Raw genomic sequence first — 23,745 nt, forward strand, 5'->3', positions numbered from 1 at the left:
CACCTCCCTTCACAGCTGAGGAGCAGAGGCAAGAAAGTTCTGTACTTTTCATAAGTTTTTCTGGCTAGGGAATGGCAAAGCCAGAGAAGGAGCACTGGGGCAGCCAAACCCAAAGGCTTGGCACTTTCTGCCCCAACCTACTTCAGATTCAGTATATAATTCATCAGCACCCGGTCTTCTATGGTCCCAAGCAACCACGGGGATAGGACAGCTGTCTGAGAGCTTCTCCTTGCCCAAATATCCAGCTGGCTTCCACTTTTCTTGCATATAATCTTTAAACTCTGGAAGAAGCACGTCTTGATTTTTCTCTAAAAGTGTTTAAATAATAGGTTACATTTATGCAGCATGGAAAAAGGGACTTTTTTACCCTTAGCAAGGCATGATATTATTACTAAAACACTTAAGGAAAAATTAAAATTAAATACATCTTACTAAATGAGTTTGTTCATTATCAGCACATACTTTTAAAACATCAATTTTGTACTGCACTTTTTTTTCTTAAACATATTAGGGATTGAACCCAGGGTCTTTGCATTCCCAGCCTCCCCAGCCCTTTTCTTATTTGTTTACTTTCAGTTTTTTTGTTTGTTTTTTGAGACAGCCTCACTAAGTTGCCCAGGCTGAGCTCAAAGTTGTGCTCCTCCTGGCTCAGCTTCCGAAAGTACTGGAATTACAGGTGTGCACAAGCAGTGTTTTCCACTTACATCCTTATCTACAGTTTTAATAAAATTAACATACATGCAGCAGGAATGGTGGTACACACCTGTTATTCCAGCACTGGGGTGGCTGACGCAGGAGGATCACTGAATTCAAGGCCAGCCTGAACTACACAGTGAGACCCTGTCTCAAAAGAAAAAACCAGCCAGTCATGAGGGCACATGCCTGTAATCCCAATGCTCAGGAGGCTGAAGCAGGAGGATAGCCACAAGTTCATAACCAGTCTGAACTACAAAGCAAGACCCTGTCAAAAAACAAAGTCAATGAAAAAAATCAAAAGTTCACGCTAAATATACTCCACGCCATCAAGCAGTATGCTTAACGTCGACCTGAAGGGTCATCTTCAATGTACATCCCAACAGCCCAGGAGCCACTACAGAAAGGTGGGTCCCGTCGCTTACATTTCCGTATGTTAGTCATTGTGTCGTCAGACAACAGTGATGATCAAAAGAGACAGAGTACTCCAGCCCCATGAAGCACCTAGGCCCGTTGAGAAAGGGTGGGTGTTGAGAGGTTTCCCATAAACATTACCGAAACGCTTCAAAGCAGTTTTTATATTGTAGATGTTGGACCCCATGGCAACTCAAGTGAACACACGGCACTAATCATAGAACTGATCTAGTTCTCATTAGATTTTTCCACCACCCAAAAAGTGTGCCAAGTCAACTGTCTTTCAGATGTAAAATTCGCGCGACATGTGATCAATAAATGATAAAGCACCCTGCAGTGGTCGGGACTCTGCAGCAGTGACTATTGGTGCTTGTCGGTTATGCGGTGCGTGGGTCGCGTCTGCACGTGGTGCGCAGCCAGGAGGCGAAGGGAAGGCTGCGTTCACAGCTGGGAAAGGCCTGCGAGGGTCACAGCCTGGGCTCTCGGGGACGCCCTCAGATTAGGAGCAGAACTTCGTCGGGTTTTCTTCACAAAGCCATAACTGCGTTCTTCAAATCAGGTCAGAGACACCATTGACCTTCAAAAACGGTGGTCCCGAGTCCTGGACCCCATGCAGAGAAGATGGGGGCTCGGGTTTACACGCAGACGACGCGCGCGACGCGCAGCCGCACCGGGGCCCGAGCGCCACTTCCGGCTCCAAGACGCCGTCTTCCGGGGACCCTTGGGTCACCTTCCTGGAGCCCGGCTCAGCCCCCGAGGCGTGGCTTGGAGGCTCCGCCCCGCGTGCGTGGCGCGTCTGGACAGAGCCTGGCCCGGGCGCTCGGCCCCGCCCCTGTGCGCCGGGCCCGTCACGTGACTGGTCGGCCTTGGCAGCGGTTGCTGTCAGCTGATTCCCCGGGTGGTGGCGGTGGCAGCGGCAGCCGCGGCCATGGACTTTCTCCTGGGGAACCCGTTTAGCTCTCCGGTGGGACAGCGCATCGGTGAGTCTCTGGAGCCCCGCGCGGCGTCGGCTCCCGGCGCCTCTGGGTCCGGGCACCCTCGGGAGGCGCGAGGGGCACTGAGGGTGGTGAGTTGCTCCCGGCCCGGCCACTCTTAACGGGCAAGGGAGCGGCCCTGTAGCAACCCTCTACTGGGGATGGATGCTTGTGCGGGCCAATCGGTGAGGGCCAGGGCGGGCGCGTGCGGCTCCGCCAATTCGCGCGCAGCGGGGTCCCGAGTGGAGGGAGAAAGTTTTCGGGGTTAAAGGGACCGCGGTGCACCCCAGCGTCCCGAGCGCCGGGGTCCCTGAGACCTCAGCAGAAGGTCGCGTGTGCCGGTGCTGAGAGCCTGGCCCGCATGGAGAGACCGGGCGGCGCTCTGGAACTCCACTCCCTCCGGGAAGCAAGACGTTCGTTCTCTTTCGTCCGAGCTGCCACCGCTGTGTCGCGCTTGCCCCGGTCGGTGGCTCCTGTGAGCCCGTCAGCCTTCTGCCGGGAAGGCGGGGGACCCGGGGAACACACAGCTGCAGGCCGAACCTCCAAACAGCACCCCGGGAGTCACCAAAGGGGAACCCACTCCCAACACACCCACCTCGGAGCCGCCCTGCGGGGCTGGAGAAAAGGTGCTCTCATCGGTCTGCTCATCCCAAGCGTGAGACTTCTACTTCAAACTAAGTGAACAAATCTGCTTTCAAAGTCAGCCCACTGTTCCTGAGGCTTCCTGGACAAGCTCCTCTGGCTCTGGGCTTCAGCTAGTGGAGAATTGCGTTTCTCCTTACCCTGGAGTATTGTGTTTCATGGGAAAGAAGACTTCAAGAGAGTACTCCGCATCTGATACCTTAGGGCGTGGACCAAGGTTTGCTGCTTGGAGGAGCTTCCCCTGGGGACCTACCACCCGGAGAGCTGCTGCATGCCCAAATCCTCTGAGGCTCCTTAAGGTGCAGTGACAGGGCCCCAGTCCAGTTGATCCCTACAATTTGCATTTCTAACAAGTCCCCAGAGGTGATGCTGGGCTCAGCCCATCCTTCTCACCCTGGACCCAGGGGCACCTCGTGAAGCAGAGATGAACCACCCTTGAGCCCCTGAGAGTTGAGCCAAAGCCTAAACTGCTCTAGATTAGGGTTATGTAAAGAAGGACCATTGTCTGCACTGACCCCCTGCTGTCCATGTTCGTTTGTATGTAGAGGCAGAAGTACTGCTTATTGGCTGTGACTGTTCCGTGTTTCAAGGTGAAGTCTTGGCCTCTTTGTATGTAGAGACAGAAGTACTGCTTATTGGCTGTGACTGTTCCGTGTTTCAAGGTGAAGTCTTGGCCTCTGCGGGCCTGGTCTTAAACTCCTGGCCTCGGGCCGTCCACCGCCCCAGCCTCCCTGCAGCAGGAATTCCTGTGCACACTACCCTGCTGTGTGATTGCTGTGACCAAGGGCCAGTTGCTCCTATCCTTGCACCAGGCCCCTCTGCTGCCAGAGTGAGACAGTCTCTCCTCCAGTCTGTGTTGAGAGCACAGCCTCGGAGGACGCTGTCCCTGCAGGAAGGACAGTGGATTCTGTGACACTAACCCACGGAAATACTTGACCCACAGAGTTATCATCCAGCCGGCACACACCTGATGCTTGTGGGTCACACTGCTGTGTGCCCTGCAGAGCTGTTTCTGATGAGTGGAGCAACACTGCCTCCTCTCAGAGGCTGTCCTGACCCCTGGAAGCCTGTCCTATGCTGCTGCCCCTCGGCTCCCTAACTGAGTGCATTCTTCTCCCTGGAGGATGACAGGAAGCCCCATGACTGCCTTGTTGCACCAATACCTCACTGTCCTGTTCACACTTGTACACCTCTCCCTTCTCACCCAGCCTGAACTCTTTTTGTTTTTCAGAACTAGGGATTGGACAAGGGTCTTTACACTAACCTATATTCCCAGCACTTTTTTTCCTTTTTTTTCGTTTGTTTTTATTTTGGTACCAGGGATTGAAGTCAGGACCTCATGCTTGCCAAGCAGGCGCTGGTGCCACTGAGCTACATCCCCGGTGCTTCCCCAGCACTTTTTTAATTTTCAGACTTTGAGACAGTGTCTTGCTCAGTTTCCCAGGCTAGACTTAAGCTTGGGATCCTCTTGCCTCAGCCTCCTGCAGTGCTGGGACAACAGAGCCTACCATGTTTTCCCTAGATTGTGGTTCTTGAGAACAGGACTATCTCACTTACCTAGCTGTCCATCACCTAGCATGGTATTGGTACCCACAGGAAGGAGGAAAGGAGAAAGGAAAGTAATACATCTATGGGTAAATACCGTATGCCAACCAACCATGACGCTAGAATTCTGGTTATCACTCTTCGAGGTGACCCTGTGAGGTTTTGTTTTTTTTTTAGTTTCACCATCAGTCAGTCTGAGGCCAGCTGGTACTTCCTAGGGTCTCACAGCTACTCAGGGCTGGAAACCAGACCCGGTCTTCTTGCTTCTCATGACAGTGCCTCGGGCTGCTCCGGCCCCACCCTGAGTCTCCCTCATCCACCTTCCAGGTTGGGCTTGATCAACCCACACAGGTCAGGTGAGGGCGGGATGCACTGCCTGGGTTTGTGCCACCCCTAGGTCCAGGTCACTTCCAAGGGAGCAGCTCGGGCCAAGAGGGTCCCCTGCCCTCAGTGCTTCTGACAAGGCCCGCTTCTTTTGAGGATTTCAAGCCCCTCCCTCTCAAGGATGCTCTGAATCCAGATCTCACTGGCTGTGTTTGAAGACCGGTGTCAGAGAACCTCAGTGTCTGGGAGTGTCTCAGTCTCCCAACTGGTTGTGAAATCAAACTGCAAATCCAGAGAGTGAAGGTGGGCAGTCCAGGGGACCAGCGTGCCACTCGGGTCGGTGGACGCTGGATGAAGAGAGAAGTGCTCAGAGCTTGGGAAGGGAGAAGGTAGAAAGAGCTGGCCTTGGGTCCCCAGAGGCCTCGCCAGGGAGCCACAGGAATAAAGCATGGAAATGTGGGGCCCCTGGAAACTGGGTGGACAGTGAGGACGTTGCAGACACCAGGCCGAAGGGCTGGAGATCTAGGCTGGCACCAAGTCTGCTCTTGACTGTGCCCTGTGCACTGCCCATTGCCTGTCTCTGCCCAGTGACCCAAGACCCCCCCCCCCAGGAAGGAGGGGTACAGGCAGGCTGATCCTGGCAGGAAGACAGAAACTGAGGCACTGAGGCTATGGAGAGGCAAGAGAACTGATTGCCAGGCCTGAGGGGCAGGAGCCTTCAGGGCCAGGAGAAGTGGGTATGAATAGCCAACCCTGGAGCCAGTCAAAGATGCAGCAGGCCACCTTATTGGGTAGAGAGTTGCCGTCGATGGAAGCTACCGGAGCAAACCAGACCAGAGCCCTCAGCTCCTCCCCTAGGCCCACAGAGCAGAGCGAGTGCCCTTGGTCTCTGTTACAACTACCAGCGCATTGCATAAACAACCTTGGAGAGGAGGAACACGGGTGTGGCCTCATACTAACAAGACTGGTACTCAAAGGTCATGTCATGTTCACCTGCCATGAGACATGTTAGCCTTTGGCTTTCGTTCCTGCCCCTTAAAAGTATGAAGACTGTCTGTTGCTCTTGGGCCACACAGAAACAGTGCATGTGGGACACGGGGCCAGACCTCTGGGTCACGGCAGCTGGCCAGAGGCAGAAGCAGGGAAGGTGTGTTTGTTCCTTAAAGTGGGCTCCAGAGCACCCATGCCCGGAGTGCTGGAGGACCGCTGGCCTTGGCCCCGAGCCGATCGCTGCCTTAGCCAGAGTGTGCCTGGAAAGCCTGCTGTCTGAAGCATCCGTGTCCTGATCCATGCTGCAGGGGCCCGGCGAAGCCCAGGTCTCTGGCTTGAGAACAACACGCTTGCCCCCGACAGGGCTTTGCACCAGCGGCGCGCAGTGGTGAGGCCGGGCCAGCTTACAGAAGACAGGTGGCCTCAGCAGCCCTGCTGGCTGGGCCAGGTTCCCTGACTGTGCCAGCTTCCAGCCCATGAAGTGAGGCCACTGCTGGGCCTGCCTCGTGGGCTGCTGTGTTGGGTGCTGCGAAGTACCTGGCCCCTCTTGCCAGGCAGGAGGCAGCGTGGGATTTTCCACCCTGTGTCAGCATTCCTGGGCAGGGCTGAGGAGCCAGCCCAGGCCCCGAGTCTGGGTTGGTCTCTGTCCCTGCGGGCCGGCTGGCTCTCGCATTCACAGACAGCTCAGGTTCCGAGTGTGGGGAGGAGTCGATGCGCACTTGGAATTAAGGCCTCGGCCTAACTCTGGCTAGACGTTGAATAGGTTTTGTTCTCCCTTGAGCTTAGAGAAATAAGAGTAAAATCCAGGATTTCTGCTCTTCTGGTCTCAGAAAAAACAAACCCTCGGCGCTGTCTGATTAGGTTGGGGCCCTCATCTGTGGAGAAACGGGGTTTCAGGACAGGTTGATTCTCTGCCTAGTTCCGGAGTTCTGGACCTAAACCCCACTGTCCAGATGCCAGTCCTCAGCACCAGGCTTAGGTTTATATCCACCTCAGTCCACCTTGGGTGCTGTTGTCCTTTAACTGGCTCACCTGTATTATATGACCTCATCCGTGTAATTATTGCCCTGAAATTGTGGCCCTGATGAGCTAATTTGTGTTTTTTCCGTTCTGCGTTGAAGTGAACGGGTAAGTCTACATGCCTTCCTGACTGCCCAGAGCCCCACCCTGGGGAACGCATTTTCAGTCATTCTTGGCTGCAGCTTGAGCAGGGCCAGTTTCACCTCTGCCCAGGGAACTGGCTTCTGGTGCCCCCCACCCCCCAACAAGGGACTTGGGGACATGAGAAACATGGCAGCTGATGGAGGGCTGGCATGGGGCTGCCTGCACAAGGACGAGGGGAGGAAGTGGCCGGGGGGAGAGGCTAGCCAGACCTCAGGGGCTGGGACACAGTTTAGGGACAGACAGAGGTGTTGGCTGACACACTTCAGCTCACTTAGCTGGGTACGGTAGAAGGAACCACTGTGCCGGCTAGCAGTGTGTCAACTTGGCTAGACCACCAAATATTTGGCAAAACATTCTAATGATTCTGTGAACGCGTATTCTGAATGAGAGCGACCCAGGCATGGTGGTGCACACTTGTAGTCCCAGCCTCTGGGAGGCTGAGGCCGGAGAGTTGTAAGTTCAAGTCAGCCTGGGTAACTTAGCAACTTAGTGAAACCCTGCCTTTAAATAAAAACTAATAATTTAAAGAGGTTGGAGAATGTAGTTCATTGTGAAGCCCCTGGGCTCAATCCCCACTTTCACAAAAACAAATAAATGAGATGAATAAATAAGTTACGATCAACACTGACATCCACAGGCTTCGAGTAGATGGCCCTTCATGACGCGGCAGGCGTCGTCCAGTCCTCGCAAGCTGTCCTGGAGGAGGCTGAGCTCCCCACTGCTGGCGGAGTGCCCTTGCACGTGACCTGCATCCGGCCCTGGCCAGCAGTGTGCCAGCCTACCTTGCGGGCCCAGACACGCCCCGCTCAGCTGTCTCAGGAGCCAGTTCCTTAAGTCAGAATCAGCCCCCACCCACACGCCCACGTGACACACAAGCATCCTGTCTCCGGGTGGATATGGACCCCTCCCCTCCGCCCCGCCCTACAGGTGTTGGGGTGACAGCGGCACCTGCCCGGCACCTCAGCCACCCCCACAGGCTGGTTTCCATTCTTGGTGATTTAAGAACTATAACTGGGGGTGGAGTTCAGGGATGTGCAGGTGGCTGTGGTTAAAAGCCAGGGAGAGGCGGGGGCCCTCTGAGGAAGGGCAGCTCATGCCCTGGGAAATGGGCAGGACTTTCCAGGCTGCTCTGGAAAATAGGCTGCAGGAGAGTTGCCAGCAAAAAACAAAACAAAGTGGCTGCCCCATGGGTTGGTTGTAAAGGCCTTTTAAGGGAGTGCCTGGTGTTTTCAGTCATCTTGTTTGATATTCTTGCATCAGATCACTGGGGTTTTTTTTGGGGGGGGGGGTTGTTTTTTGAGACAGGGTCTCACTCTGTAGCCCAGGCTGACCTGGAAGACCTGGAGCTCTCTATGATCCTCCTGCCTCAGCCTCCTGAGTGCTAGAATTACAGGCGTGCGCCACCACGCCCAGCGCAAGCACGTCTTTTGGTGTGGTGCTTCCTCATGCTCAGTGGCAGGCACAGCACGCTGAGGACTCGAGTGCACTGGTGACCCTGCTCTGCACAGGAGGACCTGAGCAGAGCCTGAGGCACCCCCAAGGCTGCACGGCTAATGGGTGCTCGAGCTAGGCCTTGACCTGGGATTTGCCAGGGTCCATGTCCCATGCCCCTTCCTGTCCCATGTCACTGCTGTCCCCTAGCACTGAAGGGGCTGGCTGGGTTTCCCTGAGTGAAAGCCTGGCTGTCTAGAATGAACATTTTTGGGAGCAGCTCCTCCGCATCCTGCCCCAAGGAGCTTGGTCTCTGATCAGGACGGCTCCCTCCTCCCTCGGAGGAGCTGCCGAGGCCTGAGGCAGCCTCTGTGCATGGGTGAGAACAGTTAGCTCCACGTGTGTACAAACATGCCCGGAAGAAACCCATTATCCCGTGTAACCAATATGCACTGACAAAACATTTTAAAGTTGAAAGAAAGCCAAGCCAGGTGTGGTGGTGCACACCTGTAACCCCAGCACTAGGGAGGCTGAGGCAGGAGGGAGCTACGAGTTTGAGGCCAGCTTGGCCTACATAGCAAGACCTTATCTCAAAAAGCAAAAGAAAATATTCCAAGGATGGTCAAAGTGGAAGGGAAATGAGGATTTCCATGCAGCAGCTGGTGCCAAAGGGGGGAGCGCTTCATTTAAAAAGGCCGTGGGGGGGCACATTTTGTTCCAGATGTGCCCTCAGCCTTCACGTACTCAGTCAGCAAACAGGTCCTGCAGGTTGGATGCAGCTGGTCCCATCTGGCTTCTCTGCTCCCTCTGCCCCAAGCAGGGTGGGGACTGGGAGGTTGGCAGAGCCTGTACTGTAGACCAGAGGTGCTGACTCAGCCATCTCTGGCATGGGCAGGGGATGTGTGGCATTCTGCGGGGCATTGGCCCCAAAACTCGGGTCCTTCTCTGTCAAGCCACACAGCCTCCCTTGGACTCAGCACCGAGGCTACAGCTGCGGAGGACTCAGTGGTGTCCCTGCAGGCCTGGCGAGTGTCGTGCATCTGAGAGGCACCATGTGGTGGTGGCCGCGTGGCTCTGAGGACCAGACCCCTCTGGGTTCTCTGCAGCTGTCAGCCTGTGCCTGGGCACCTCTTCGCTCTGGGGTGGGGAGGGGTCGCCAGGGCCGGGAAGCATGTCTCAGCCCAGCCCAGGGACTGGGCCCTGCCCAGGCGCAGGAGGGAATGGGGCTCCATCTGTGTTGAAGAGGAGGAGGTGGTGGGCCGGGCCGGGGAGCTGCATGGGCCGCCCACGGTGGCAGTGTGCACGCCTTGGTGCATCGCCGCCCCGCCCCGCTGTGCTGTCTGAGGCTGGGCAGACCCAGGTGGAGAAGTTGCTTCTGCTGGAGTTTCACAAAGCCGGGGCCTCACCCAGGAGATGAGGACAGGTGACTGGTGGCGTGAGGGGACCTCACCTTCCTGCAGCAGATGCCCCAGGGCCTTCTGGGCAGGATGAGGTTTCTGTGCCAGGCCCAGCCACAGCACCAGCCACAAACGGTGCTCAGTCACCTGGGGTTCAGGTCAGGAGTCAGCCGAGCTTCGTGGCAGCCCACAGGTAACCTCCCCATGACAGCGTGCTCAGCGGTGCACCCACCCTGGACCTGAGGAGTCCACGCCGGGCCAGGGCCTGGGCTGAGGGCCAGTTCCCCTCCACTGGCCTTCCTGCGGCCTCCGCCTGCACTGCCTGGAGTCTCACTCGTCCCACCCGTGCCTCTGCCCTGGCCCACTGCCGGCCGCACTGCCCTGCCAGCCAGACCTGCCCCCCCCCCACAGGGCGTCGCTTTGTGGTGCTCAGCTCCCCGCCCCACAGGGACTGCAGTCCTGGCCCCAACCCTAGAGCAGCGGCGCTGGCGCTGGTCCTTCTCAGGCTGCGGAGGGCTCCAGAGGGGCTGCAGCCAGGGGCTACTTGGGCCGGAAAGGGCACTGGGCAGGGCTCCTCTCACCTGAGGCTGCCGGCCTCCCTGTGCCTCAGTTTCCTCTTTGGTTAAGCGTGGTCCAACAGTGGACGCTGTGGGGGGAGGGGTGCGGTCGCATTCTGTCGCCAACGTGCAGAAGGCCACGTAGTGCGTGTTGTGGAAGGGTGACGTGCGGGGAAGAGGGCCGGTCTCTCCACGGCTGTCTCCGTCACAAAGGCTCGAGGCCTCTGTCAGACCCCAGAGGCCTCCTCACCTGCACTGGCTGCTGCCGGCATCAGATGACAGGCAGGACCCTGGTTTTACAGCTGGCCCTGTCCGGTCCCCAGAGAGAAGCCATCATCCTCCGACCTCTGGGTCACCCTCTGTTTGAGTCTGTCCCCTCCTTCTCCTAGAGAAAGCTACCAACAGCTCCCTGCAGAGTGAGGACTGGGCGCTCAACATGGAGATCTGCGACATCATCAACGAGACGGAAGAGGGGTAAGGGCCACTGAGGGGAGGGGTGTCCCAGGGCCCTGAGCCCAGAGTCAAGGTCGCGCCCTGGGGACGTTTGGACCATGATGCAGGCAGCCACGTCCCAAGTGGACAGAGGGCCGGGCGTGGGAAGCTCAGTCATGGCTGGCGTGCGGCCAGGCGCTGCCACCCTGCCCAGCCTCTGCCCGGCAGCCCCAGGCCAAGGCCAGCTGGGACGGGAACACAAGCCCTTTCCTCGGCTGGAGCTGGTCAGGCGGAGAAATGAAGGGGTAGAGAGGCAGCTGGGTCTCAAAGCCCACGCCTGCCGCCTGCAGTCCCTGCCTCGGCGTGTGGAAGCAGCACTGATGCAGGGCCACCGACCTGGCACCTGTTCCCTGAGTGCCGGTCGGGGAGGACAGGGCCCCAAGGTTGCTCCCTGGAGGGGCAGCAGGGCTCTGAACCGGCCCAGTGCGGGAGGGCGGGCCAACAAGCCCAGGACACCTGCCAGGCCTCCTAAGCCAGGCCCGTGGCCTCCAGTGCCGAGGAAGCTCCCCATGCCTTTGCTCACCCCTCCTTCCATGCCTCTGCCAGCCCCAAGGATGCCTTCCGGGCCTTGAGGAAGAGAATCTCGGGGAACAAGAACTTCCACGAGGTGGCGCTGGCTCTGACGGTGAGTGCCACTTGTCGCTTGTCGGGGTCTCCCTGGCCAGCTGCTCACCCTACACTGCTGCTGGCGTGGCAGGCAGAGGGGTCCTCCCACCCCAGTGGGGGCAGCACGCCGAGGCCGCTCCTGGGCCCCTAGCACAGAGTGAGCACGAAACTAGCAGCAGGCACCTGCCCCAGCCTCCACCATGGCAGTGGTGTTCAGAGGGCCCTGCGGGGCTGGAGAGCAAGGTTGCCTGCTGCCAGCCTCCACGAGGATGTCTAGCCCTGGTCCTCAGCCCTGTGCGCCCTCCAGGCAGAGCTCTGCTGGGACACTGCCAGACACGGCGGCAGCGGCAGCGTGGGCTCCCTGTCCCCTCTGCTGGGAATGCGGGAGACACCCTGAGGGGACGGGCTGTCCGGTCCCTCCAGGTCCTGGAGACCTGTGTCAAGAACTGCGGGCACCGCTTCCATGTGCTGGTGGCCAGCCAGGACTTCGTGGAGGGCGTGCTGGTGCGGGCCATCCTGCCCAAGAACAACCCACCCACCGTGGTGCACGACAAGGTGCTCGGCCTCGTCCAGGTGGGTCTGGGGCCTGCTCACACTGGGGGCGTCCTGGTGGTCACAGCCTGACGGTCTGCGCTCGATCTGTCGCCCTGTGCTTCGTGCGCGGGGTGTGCATGGAGAGGGCTGGCCAGTGGGGCAGGACTTCCGTCTGGGTGCCGGGCAGGCATCCGGGAAGAAGGTGCGCAGTGGTCACCGGCCATGTCGCTTGTCCCCTCGCAGTCCTGGGCTGACGCGTTCCGAAGCTCGCCTGACCTGACGGGCGTGGTGGCCGTCTACGAGGACCTGCGGAGGAAGGGCCTTGAATTCCCCATGACGGACCTGGACATGCTGTCACCCATCCACACGCCCCAGAGGGTGAGCGTCCCTGGGGAAGGCTGGGGCGGTTGTCCAAGAGGGGCGGCACATGGGCCCCACTGACCCGGCCCTCCCCCAGACCGTGTGCGCCTCAGAGACGGCAGCAGGACAGAGCGCTCTGGGTCCCGCAGCCAGACAGCGAGGAGACCTGAGCCAATGCCCGACTCCCGCGCCCACCCTCGCCACACTGCCCGGTGACACGGCCATCACGCCCACCCCCGAGCAGGTAAGGGCAGCCCGCAGGGCCCCGGCCAGGGCAGGCTAGGGCAGGCCCAAGGCCGGGCTGAGGCCTGAGAGGTCAAAGCACTTGCAGAGTCAGCAGCTGCCAGAGACAGTGGCAGCTCCAGCTCGGGCTGCATGCAAGTGTGGCTCTGGCTGGCGCCTCCTGAACCTGGCTGTCTTCTGGCGTCTGAGGCCCAGGTGACACTCCCGCTGAGGCATGGCCTGAGCAGCTGAACAAAAAGCAGAACTGGACTTGGCATTGCACACGCAGGGAAAGCTTTGGAGCCAAGGGCCTGTGGGCTCTGGCCATCCTTGTGCCTCGGCTTCCCTGCCCACCCTTGTCTGTGAGCTGCGGAGGCTTCCCCTGCCTGTGGAAGCCCGCACTGGCTGGGTCAGGGTGGCTTGGGTGCCGGTGTTCAGGGTTTCGCAGGCTGTAGTCCCTTGTCAGGGGTTCCAAAGGCTTAGCTGCTGCCTGTGCTGGGGTGACAGAGGCCCGGCCCTCCGGCAAGCGGCACATCTGTGTGTTACCTGGACGCTTTTACACTCTTAGAAGAGAGACATCTGTGTTTTGCTATGTGGTAGCAAGTTACAAAGGAGCCTCCCAGAGTTACAAATACTACTAGAGAAGTTTTGCTAACTGCACAAAATGATTAAAGATGTTGAAAAATTGTAAAACCCTGGGCCAGGGATTTAGCTCAGTGGCTCCACCACCTGCCTCGCAAGCACAAGGTCCTGAGTTCAATCCCCGGTACCAAAAAAACCCCAAAATTGTAAAAGCAGCTGGGCAAGTGGTGCACACCTGTGATCCCAGGTACTGGGGGTTGGAGGCTGAGACAGAGGATCACAAGTTCAAGGCCAGCCCAGGCAACTTGGCGAAAAAGGGCTGGGAGTGTAGCCAGCGGTAGAAAGCTTGCCCAGCGTGCATGAGGCCCAGGCTCCCTCCCAGCACCGCAAGAAGGATCAGGTAGTGGAAAGCCGTGTAATCCAGTGTTCCCTCCCTGGTTGTGACTTCACCCAGTTTGCCACCACCTAGCATCTGTGAGGGCTGTCTGACTGCCTCGTACTGGAAGCGTCTCACTAAGCAAAGCAGTGCCTTTGCTCCTCGCCAAGTTCTCTGTCTCCAGGGATGTGCCAGAACGGCCGGGCGCTAAGACACGGAACTCCCAGGTGCCTGTGTGGTTAGGCGTCTGGTGTGGCCATGTCGGGCTGTGGTCCAGAGCTTCTTGACCACACGTGCGAGGTGGTCCTTAAGAGGCTGCGTCAGTCGCCGAGAGTCGCATGGGCTCCGGTGTCTGGGCAGGTGTGGATTTGCTCCTGGTCTCTCTGCTCCCATTTGTTTGCCTGTAAACACAGGATAATGAGATCTGCCCTGGCAACCGTTAAACGGTAGTTTGTATTAAGTAGTCAGTCATAGCTGCTACCACATCTGTGATGATTTTTCGTGGTGATGGTAACAGTGTGGAACATGCTGGCCTTCCCCAAACTGTTGTCCTCTGGCTGCTGGACCCATGCTGCCCCATGATGAAGGGTCCCTCGGCCCCGTGGGTTTGGGGCCCGTTGCAGGGCTCTTGTCCATGAAATGCCCACGAGCTCCCACACGTCCGACACCTGCTCCAAGGCCCTGCACAGCCCTCCCGTCTGAGGGTGCTGCACCACACCACTGGCCGGGTAGACCCAGGCCCAAGGCCCGGGATCCCTTCCAGCATTGGAGCAAGTGCCGCATCTGAGTATGCGCTCATCAGCTGGTGGCCGGGCTGGGTGGGGACCGCTCTTGGGACAGCCCTGTGCCACGAGAGCAGACTGGGAGCCAGACAAAGCCCCAGGCTCTGGGGGAGGGGGCGCCCCACTCCCACTTATGAGGAGAGCACAGCCCCAGCCCTCCTGGGCAAAGCGGAGGCCGGAGCCACCCTCCAGGGCCTCCTTAGCTGCCTCTCACCCCAGGAGAGGCCAGGCCCTGCCAGCCACGCCCATAGCAATTCTCGGCTTCTTGCACTGCCTTTGGCTTTGGCTGGGCTTGGAGATGGCAGCGGTGGGTAGCACGGGCTGTCGGGTGGGGGCCCCGTGGCCTGGGCTGTGTCCCAGAGGGCAGCAGGGGCACCCTCTGCAGCCTCCCAGCCCTACCTGCCTTTCAGATCGGGAAGCTGCGCCGTGAGCTGGAGCTGGTGACCGGGAATGTGCGAGTCATGTCGGAGATGCTAACGGAGCTGGCACCCACTCAGGCAGAGCCCGCTGACCTGGAACTGCTGCAGGTGAGCAGGTGCCCTCCCCAGGCACTCCACAGACAGGCATTCAGCTGCCAGTCAGCCCTCCTGCTGTTCGGTGCCTCAGTTTCTTTATCTGTAGGGTTGCTCTAGTAGCCAGGCTGGATGTGAGAATTAGAGGCAGTGTTTCGTGTAAAACCCCCAGTTGGTGCCTGGTGCAGTCCTGGGAAAGGCTGGGGTGATGGCCACAGAAAGAACGGAAGCCATGGCTTTCCTTCCTGTGTGTCACATGGACCCTGCCAGCCTGTCCCCGGCTGCAGCAGAAGGGGCCACATTTGGGCACCTACCCACCCTGTGGAGGTTGTTCCCCATGGGCACCAGGAGGGCTGGCAACACAAGGCCCAGAAGCCAAGTGTGCCCAGCTGACGCCATAGCTTCTCTATGGCCCGGCTTCGTGTCCCTGCCGAGGATCCTTGGGTCAGGGCGGGAGAGGCAGGCCTGTCATGGCCTGAGAAGGCTCCGTGGGGCCATCAGAGGATGGGTGACGGTCACTGCCATCAGGTGGCTTCTCCAGGCCCAGCCACGGCTCACAGGGTGAGCCACCGGGGGACTCCAAAGCGATGGCTCCTGTGCAGAGCTCCCTGTGTGCTGGCTCTGGACATACCTGTGCACCGGGAAGGAAACTGAGGACAGGCCTGGGCCCTGTGGCGGGTGGGCAGCAGAGCCAAGATTTGAACCGCACTCGGCTCCCAGTGCTGCTGTTGTGACTTTGCAGGGCTGGTGAGGGCGCAGTCACGGTGTGAGGGAGGCTGGGTATTGAGCGTCGCCCCACGGGGCGGGGTGAGTCCGGGTCCTGGAGAACCACCGTGGCTGCTGCAGCAGGGCTGCCCTTGGGCCTATGGCGAGCAGCTGGCGTAAGCAGCAGCCAGGCTGCGGGCAACTTGCAAGTCTGCTTTCCGAGCAGGCGTCCACGCGCTGCTCAGTGACTCACTCCAGTCAGTGACTCCAGTCAGCAAGTGGTGGGGTGCAACCCCGAACAGAAGGAGGACAGCAGGCAGCAGAGAAACCTGGAGCCCTGCAGGCCCCTGGGTCAGTTGAGGGAATGAAATGGCACCGGTGCTGCCATTTTAGGGTTGAGACATCAGGCTGGGGGAAGGGCACAGGAGCCCAGGGCTGTCTTCGCAGCTTTTCCGTAAGTCTCAGGTTATTCCACGGTTGGCAGTTTACTTAGAAATTCACCAGTGAGCCGGGCACCGTGGCACACACCTGTAATCCCAGCACTCAAGAGGCCGAGGCAGGAGGATCGCTGAGAGTTTGAGGCCAGCCTGGGCTACGCAGTGAGACCCTGTCTCAGAAACCCAAAAGAGAAAGAAAGGGATCTGTCGATGAGAATAACGAGGCAGATGCTCACAGTGAGGGTTTCTAGGCCCTGGCTGGAGCCCTCGGTGGTTTTGGGTACACTGAGAAAAAGTTGCAGTGCTCAGCCAGCCCTGCCTGCTGTGCAGATAGCAGAGCAGTGGAGATTTCCCTGTTTTAAATTGAGGGTAGTGGCGTGTGCCTGTACTCCCAGCGTTCCGGGAGGCTGAGGCAGGAGGACCCCTTGCGCTTAGGCGGTTTAGGCCAGTCTGAGCAACACATGGACCATCTCAAAATTGATTAAGTTCATTTTAGTGCAGAACACTTGGAGGTGGAATCCAAATTCATGTAGTAGAGTCCCAAGCCCATTCCATGGAAGTCCAGTTGGAGAGCTGCCCCCACTTGACGCCAGCCCAGAGGCAAGCGAGTCTGAGGGGTGGGGTCTCACTTCCTGTCCCGGCAGGAGCTGCACCGGACGTGCCGCGCCATGCAGCAGCGGCTACTGGAGCTCATCCCACACATCTCCAATGAGCAGCTGACAGAGGAGCTGCTCATGGTCAACGACAACCTCAACAACGTGTTCCTGCGCCATGAGCGGTGAGCCCCATCCTATCCCCCAGCCTCCTCCCTCTCCCTCGCCCCAGGCAGGCTGCAGGGACCTGCGCCCTCAGCCCTGGCCCAGAGCCTGAGCTGCCTTGCCACTGCGAGTGTCCCCACGCTGCCTGCCCCTGCCTCCTGAGTGGGGCTGAGGCGCTGTCCGGGAGGAGAGATGCAGGTGTGCATGCGTCTCCCCCTGGTGGGGACCCGGTGCCTCGAGACCTGCGATTTGGGAAGCTCAGCACAGTCTGCCCCTGACAGGAGTCTTCTGTCTTACAGGTTTGAACGGTTCCGGACAGGCCAGACCGCCAAGGTAAAGGCTGTGCGGCTCTGCCTGGGGTGCGCTGGGGCCGCAGGGCGGGGACATCTCCTGAGCTCCGAGTGGAGGGAGAGAAGCTGCTGGTGGGCACGTGGGCAGAGAGGGAAGTCGGGCGGAACGGTGATAGTTTCCCTTTCCCAGACCCCCAGGGATGCGGAGCCGGCAGCCGACCCGATCAGCACAGCTGCTGACGCCACAGCCACCAGCAGCCTGGAGTCCCAGCTGGCTGGAACATGGGAGGATGGCAGGCTCACCACCCTGGGGCCCAGCCCGAGCCTTGCAGGTTGGGTGCTGCCTAGGAGCCCACAGGCCCTGCACCATGGGTCTCAGAGCCCCTGCTCCTCTGCAGTGGCCTGGAGACCACATTGTCATCGTGTGGCCAGGCCCGGGCAGCACCTGGCTCTCGCCGAGCAGGAGAGCCCTGCCAGCTAACCCTGGACTAGGCTGAGACCCGTGCAGGCCCGGGGTGCTCTCCCCGCCCCCAGCCTCCATCTCCGTCAGCGCCACCCCGTCTCACCGGGATTGGCTGTAACACTCTCCACTATCGGATCCGACACTGCACTTTCTCCTTTGGCAGTGCTGGGACTTGGCGCTGAGTGACAGCCCCAGCCCTTTTATTTTGAGACAGGGTTTCACTAAGTTAGTTGCTAAGTTGCCCGTGTGACCCTCCTGCCTCACTCCGAGAACTGGGGTCACAGCTGTGCACCGCCATGCCCAGCTTGGTACTGCACGTCTAGACAAGTCTCATCTGATTGCTGGCCTTCTCCGCTGACGAGTGTCTGCAGCAGATGGCACACACCGTGTTCCCTGTGCCCGGGCTTTCTCGGCCCGGGAGGGTGGCTGTCCCTCCTCTTCGGCAGCTCCACACCCCTCAGGCAGCTCCTGCACTGGGCCCAGCACGGGGAACTCGGGCTCAGTGGGGGGGTCTCTCTGACCCTTCTGTCCCTGCAGACCTAGGCTCCAGCAGTGTGCGGGCTGGGCTGCAGTCCCTGGAGCCCTCGGGGCACCCGGAGGAAGAGTTTGACATGTTTGCACTGACACGGGGCAGCTCACTAGCCGACCAGCGGAAAGAGTGAGTGGCCTGGCCTGGCCTGCCCAGTCCCCTGCGGTTGGAGTGCTAATCCCTGGAGAGTGTCAGGGTCCCTGAGCCTGGCTTGGTGTGGCCAGAGCAGGAAGAAAGGCACATGGCCCCTCCACCAGTCACACGTGGCCCCAGAGCCTGGTGATCAGGACAGACCCCCCCCACACACACACACACAGGGCAGGCAGCAGGGACTTGAGGACCCAGAGCCGGGGCATTGCCCCAGCCAGGTGGCTGGCATCTGGCAGCTCTAGGTTGGGGCCCAGGGGCTGTCTGATTCTGAAACAGTGTCCCCAGTATCCTTGTTCCTACTGGGTATGCCTTCTACCCTGGAGCTGGGACCGCCCACTTGAGGGACAGGCTTCCAGCAGGGAGGCCCTGGCCAGATGTCCTGGGGGCCTCCATATGCGTGGCCAGGGGAACCCTGTGCTTGTTCCTTTCATCCCCTGCTGATGACCCCAGGGCTGATTCCTACAGCAACGGGCGCTGTAGAACAGATGGAGGGTACTCACCACTCCTGTGTGCCCCCTTAGTGTCACTCTGGCCATTTAGGGACACTGCTGCCAGCAGTGCAGAGTGGGGTTCCCTGCCCACACCTGCAGGGCCTGGGGCCTGGGGCGAGCTGCCCTGCCTCCCGTGCATACTACACCCAGGCCGGGGCAGTGCAGCAGCAGGCTCCTGAGTCCTGGGGGTGGCCCATGCCTGTCCTGGGCCCCATGGGAACATTGTGCTGGAGGAGGCACAGGCTTCGGGCCCCACGTGAGGGTCAGGAAGTGGAGGGAGAGGTGCCTGCATAGGAAGGGAAGGGAGAAGGGGCCAAGAAGCCAGCTGGTGTCCTCCTGAGGTGGCAGGAGGCAGTGAGGGAAGGGTTTCCTCCACGGATTTGTCTGAAACTCCTTGGCCAGGCGGCAGCAGGCTGATCCCAGGGACCGGCCCCGCCTAGCAGGGACAGCACTCGCTGGCCTGGCCCTGAGCCCTGCCCCAGCCCCTGGCCTGGCTGCCCGCCCTGACACTGCCCCACCCCTCCTGCCAGGCAGCCCTCCCCAGTGTGGCCCAGGGCCCAGGATCTCAGCCTCTGGACGGCACGGCTCCCGCAGTACCGCCGCCTGGCCAAGGCACTGTGTGCCGGGTGGACAGCGGCTGCAGAGAGGCAGGTCCTCCCGAGCCAGGGAGCGAAGGCTCTGAGTGGGCCTCGCTGGACCCTCATTGCCCTGCCTTTCCCACACGTGCCTTGGACAGGTTGGCCGCGCCCACACAGGGCGTGCAGGCCCCGGGACAAGGTGTGCTGTCAGTCTCCGGCCTCCCTCCCCCCAGCCCTCAGCATGCAGGTGGCCCAACGTGGTCCGGCCATGGTCAGCAGCCCACTCACCTTGCTGGGAGCCAGTGGCAGGGATGAGCCAGCCGCCATGTTCATGGGAGGGTGACGGCCACACACCTCCTGGGTCCCTGGGGATGTGGGCTGTCCTGCCACACCCCAAGGAAGGTACTGCGTGGCCCCACCAAGGGCGCCCTGGCCCTTGACCGTGCCGGGCTTCCCCTCCACGCCTCCCCATGGCCATTTAGAGCCAGAACGGGGCTCTTCCGGCATTGGCCTAGGCCCTCACTCCTCACTCCTGGACAGCCCTCCCACACCCTGAGTCTGGGCCTCCAGCAGCACACACTTCCTCCCCTTCTGTCCCCACTGAGGACAGCCACAGGAGGGGCAGGGCAGGGAGTCCCTCCTCCAGGTGCACGCCAGCAGAGCCACGGTTGTGACATCTCGCAGTGGGGGTGCTGCAGAAAGGGTCCCCAGAGCTGTCTGCTCAGGGACAGGGGCCATCAGCTCTCCGAGTCCCTCTGCTTCCCAGATCTGTCTGGTTTTAGCCACTGGCAGTCTTGTGTCTGGTTCCAACCAAGCCCTCCCTCTGCTCACAGCCTTTGCTGGTGCCAGGCCCGGTTCCCAGAGGCCGGAGCTGGCCCTTCCTTCCGTGCCAGGCAGGCCTGGCCAGGGGGAGCCCTCGCTGAGCCTGCCACACTTGGGATGTCCCCCCACCTCCGTCCTCACAGGCCTGCAGCGCCGGGCAGCACCTGACGGCCACCCGCCTCTGTGTTTCAGGGTCAAGTACGAAGCCCCCCAGGCAACGGACGGCCTGGCTGGGGCCCTGGATGCCCGGCAGCAGAGCACGGGAGCAGTAAGCAGAGTCCCCGCTCCCCCAGGGGCCTCCGAAGGAGGGCAGGGCTCGGGTCAGACTTGGGATGCACCACTTAGCAGCGCGCCACTGACTTCCTCCTGAGCTTCGCCGGGCGGCTCACGGGAAGGCACCCAGGGCGCAGGCTTCAGACACGACGAGTGTCCAAGGCCAGTTCTCCCGGCCCCACCACAAGCAGCAAGCCGTGGGGGCGCACACAGCTCCACTATCTGCACACGGATGTGCACACCCATAACTGCACCTCCATACGCACACGCACCCGTGGGGCCCGGACCCAGGCTGCACCTGCCGCCCCCCAGCCCTGGACCACCTGGGCCCCTCAGGAGGAGGACCCCGCTCTATCTTCCCAAACGGCCACAGGCGCCCCCACAGCTGGCTCCCCCACACCAGCGTGCGTTGGGCGCCATCGCAGAAGCCGTCAGGGAAGGAACCCCAGCCCTGCCCCTGGAAGGCGGCCATCAGAACAGTCCAAGTCCCTGTCAGGAGGGCTGCCTGCTGAGACCACCTGCCTGGCCCTCCAGCCCCCCCCACTGCTCCCTGCAACCCTCCTGTGCCCGCTGTCATGCAAGTGAGCTTGTGGTACAGGAGACAGGACCTGGTGGCCCGACTCTGCCTCCGGAAGGAGATACTCTAGTTCCTGCCTGGCCCGGGGTCCCAAGTCCCGGGGGCCTGGGTTGGCCCTGCTCTGGCCTTAGCACCAGCCCATCCCCTGCCTGCAGCCCCTTGGTGGCATCGTGACCCCATGGCCTACCCAGACTGTGAGGATCCCATCCTGTCTGCACGACCTTATGACCTGTGCGCCCCCACACACAGCCTGGCCCCACGTCAGAGGGGGCCCGAGGGTCTGCACTCCAGCAGCAGACCGGGCCCTGATCCCTCACCTCAGCCTGTGCTTCCCTCCAGATCCCCGCCACCCAGGCCCGCCTCATGGAGGACATTGAGCAGTGGCTGTCCACGGACGTGGTGAGTCAGGGGCGTCCCTGGCCCACCCGGAGACCGAGGCGCTGTGAGGCCAGGCTGGAGGGGCCGACGCGCAGCAGGAGCCTGGCTGGGCCCTGGCACACAGCGAGCGAGGTGCCTGTGATTCTCGGGCACAGCACGGCCGCCCACATCACAGACCAGCAGGCAGGCGGCTGCCTGGGGCTCTCTCCTCCCCTCAGGGAGGGACTGCAGGCCAGGCCTGACCCCCTGCTGTTGCACCTCAGCTGTGCGTCAGGGTGTCAGCTTGCTTCCCCGGCCATGCTGGGGCAGAAGGCACCCTGGGGCCCGTGCCCAGCACCCTGCTGAGTGACTTCATCCTCCACATGGTAAAGGGCCAGCCGAGGCTCGGGCAAGCCAGGGGCCGCAGCTCTGCAAGGGGCTGAGGTCGGGCTGGCTGTGGTCCAGGTGCCTGAGCGCTGCCTCAGCCCTGAGGCCCCCTGGCCCGACCTGTGACCTGACCCGTCCTTCTGTGCCCTAGGGGAACGATGCAGCGGAGCCCACCGGCGTCACCAGCGAAGGTAGTGCCCCAGCCCCTGCCCACCCCTCCCGGGCTCGACCCCCACCCACCACCTTCTCCCCCACCTAGAGTTCGACAAGTTTCTGGAAGAGCGGGCCAGAGCTGCTGACCGGCTGCCCAGCCTCTCCAGCCCGTCGGCCACCGCCCCCCCGGGCCCCGCTGAGGGCGCAGCGCCCCGTAGGAAGGCACAGGGGAAGGCGGAGGACACGCTGTTCGCCCTGTGAGCCGGCCGCGCTGCTCTGGGGCACGTGTCTCCCTGACCGCAGCGCTGCTCCGTGAACGTGGGGTTGGGCCTGCTGCCCTCCGGGCCCTGACACGCCTGCCTCCCCACCCCAGCCCAAAACTGCTCAGAACTGGGGGCTGCTGGGGGCTGCCCTGCCCTGGTGCTGGCCTGTGTCCGGGAGGGGGCCAGTGTCCAGGCACAAAGCTGTACGTGCAGCCCCCGCTGGAGGACAAGGCTTTGGGGACACTCCTGCCACTGCCGCTCCACCCCTCCTCGGGGCTCCACCTCCGGGCCCTGGAGCTGAGCCCCTGGTAGTGACAGGCGCTTTCTGAACCCCAAATAAAGATGGAAAGCCGTCCGCCAGGCTGTTTGGGTACGGGCTGCACATCACAGTGGGGAAGGGAGCCCGCACCCCGTGGGTGGCCCCGGATGCGGCCTCGGACTGGTCCTGGAGCCTGGTCATGTCCCACTGGTTGTTGTTGGATGCGGGTGCTGCCCTCCCACAGCGTGGGTTGGAGTGGGCAGCAAGGGTCTCGAGCTACCAGCCTTCCGGATGAGCTGCGCCGGGCTCAGGAGGTGTGGCCTGGGCAGGTGGTCAGCCCTTGGGCTGCAGGCCAGGCGGGGGCTGAGGGTACTTAGGGACAGGAGCCAGCGCCCCCGCTGGGTCTGACAGGCTCGGGAGGCAGGGCCCGGCTGGTCACACCCTGCGTCCTGAGAGAGAGGAGCCTGGCGTGCTGCTGGGGGAGGTCAGCAGGGGCCAGGCCTCCCCGGTGGTCACGACGGCAGCTGCCACACTGCGTTCCCGGCCTGGGTACCGGACCTCTGTGCCTCGGTTTCCCCGCGTGTGAAGTGAGCTGCTCCCGGCCTCGCCCTCCGGGGTCCTTGGCACGCCGGGTCGGTGACCTCAGGGACTCAGAGGTTGAGGCTGTCATCCCGCCCAGCACTGCCCCCTCCGCGCTGCACCCTTCAGCTGCGGGCAGCTCCTGACTCCCGGGCTTGGACAAGGAGTTGGGGTTCAGTGAGACCCGGCGCCCTGGTGCTCCTCAGGAGGGCTCCCTCTTCCAGTAGACGCAACTAGATCCCCGGGCTGCTCCTCCCTCCTCCCTGCACTCAGTCCTAAGCTCCCCGGGCTGGGCTCCCACTGTGACCCCCCTGCCTCAGCCTGCCAGAGTGCTGCCGCGGCTGGCTTGCTGCTTCTCTTCCTGTGCCCTCCAGGTTCCCATTGTCTTTCTTTACTGATGTCCCACTCCATCATCAGGGTCACTGGTCTGTTCTCCCCACGTCTTGCTGTGGACCCCTGCTCCAGCACCTACATCGGGACAGGAAGTGAGGTCCATGCACTGCTGTGCACACGCATCACCCAGGGCACACGCAGCCCTGGTAACCCTGGCCCAGGTGCTGGTGCATGAGGCCCAGATGAGCCTGGACCGGGAGGGAGACCATCCTCTCCGGTGCTGGAGGCCGGGGTCTCCCCGCTGCGTATATATCCTGTGACCTCGGGGTACCTCGAGTGCCTTAGCTCCGCCTTCCAAGCTCCTGGGGTTCAGGCTTCGACAAGGCCCAGGGGACACTGTGAGGTAGTCAGGCTCCACACTCTGCCCCAGGGGGTTGTGGGCAAGGGTGATGCAGAGTGGATGGCCCCACAGCTGCTGCCACGTGTTGGGGTGACCCGATGCATTGCCCTCCCCCAAGCCCAGGCACCCACAGAATGTGTGCAAGGACAGGAACCAGGACTGGGGGGGGTCCCGGCTGGGAGCCCCACCAGCTGGGAGCCACCACAGTGCCCAGGGCACTGGCTGGGACTGGCCACTGCAGTTTGGACCAAGCCTTCCCTGTCCCTGACCTAGGTTTCCCTGTTTATTCAACAAGGAACATGAGTCTCAGTTTCCTGGGCACCACACCCAGGCCCCCAAAAAAG

The 23,745-nt window shown here is 61.0% G+C and overlaps 1 protein-coding gene across 2 annotated transcripts; it reads left to right on the plus strand.

Annotated features, from left to right (window-relative positions):
• Nucleotides 1–1,946: 1,946 nt before the first annotated feature.
• Nucleotides 1,947–22,185, plus strand: Tom1 (target of myb1 membrane trafficking protein). 2 transcript variants are annotated; one of them, XM_087192784.1, is made up of 15 exons: nucleotides 1,947–2,087; nucleotides 10,521–10,605; nucleotides 11,170–11,248; nucleotides 11,653–11,802; nucleotides 12,007–12,141; nucleotides 12,221–12,367; nucleotides 14,496–14,612; nucleotides 16,384–16,517; nucleotides 16,797–16,830; nucleotides 16,978–17,119; nucleotides 17,788–17,908; nucleotides 20,013–20,088; nucleotides 21,010–21,069; nucleotides 21,566–21,605; nucleotides 21,674–22,185. In XM_087192784.1, exons 1-15 carry the CDS (start codon nucleotides 2,036–2,038, stop codon nucleotides 21,826–21,828), a joined length of 1,527 nt encoding a protein of 508 aa, XP_087048910.1. In that variant the 5' UTR covers nucleotides 1,947–2,035; the 3' UTR covers nucleotides 21,829–22,185. The 2 variants fall into 2 exon arrangements, 1 of the variants encoding a protein (XP_087048910.1); XR_205243.4 differs by having other exon boundaries at nucleotides 21,010–21,605; nucleotides 21,674–21,825.
• The last annotated feature ends 1,560 nt before the right edge of the window (nucleotides 22,186–23,745 follow it).

Source organism: Heterocephalus glaber, unplaced genomic scaffold (genome assembly GCF_053883595.1).
Source record: "Heterocephalus glaber isolate CG9 unplaced genomic scaffold, H.glaber_assembly_v1.0 deba00001572, whole genome shotgun sequence".
Taxonomy (NCBI): Eukaryota; Metazoa; Chordata; class Mammalia; order Rodentia; family Bathyergidae; genus Heterocephalus; species Heterocephalus glaber.

Excerpts from the sequence above, each read along its gene's own strand:
- Tom1 (XM_087192784.1), top strand. The coding sequence starts at position 2,036 with ATGGACTTTCTCCTGGGGAACCCGTTTAGCTCTCCGGTGGGACAGCGC. Across the intron at positions 12,368-14,495 it reads TCACGCCCACCCCCGAGCAG|ATCGGGAAGCTGCGCCGTGA; the intron begins GTAAGGGCAGCC and ends CCTGCCTTTCAG. Across the intron at positions 17,909-20,012 it reads CTAGCCGACCAGCGGAAAGA|GGTCAAGTACGAAGCCCCCC; the intron begins GTGAGTGGCCTG and ends TCTGTGTTTCAG.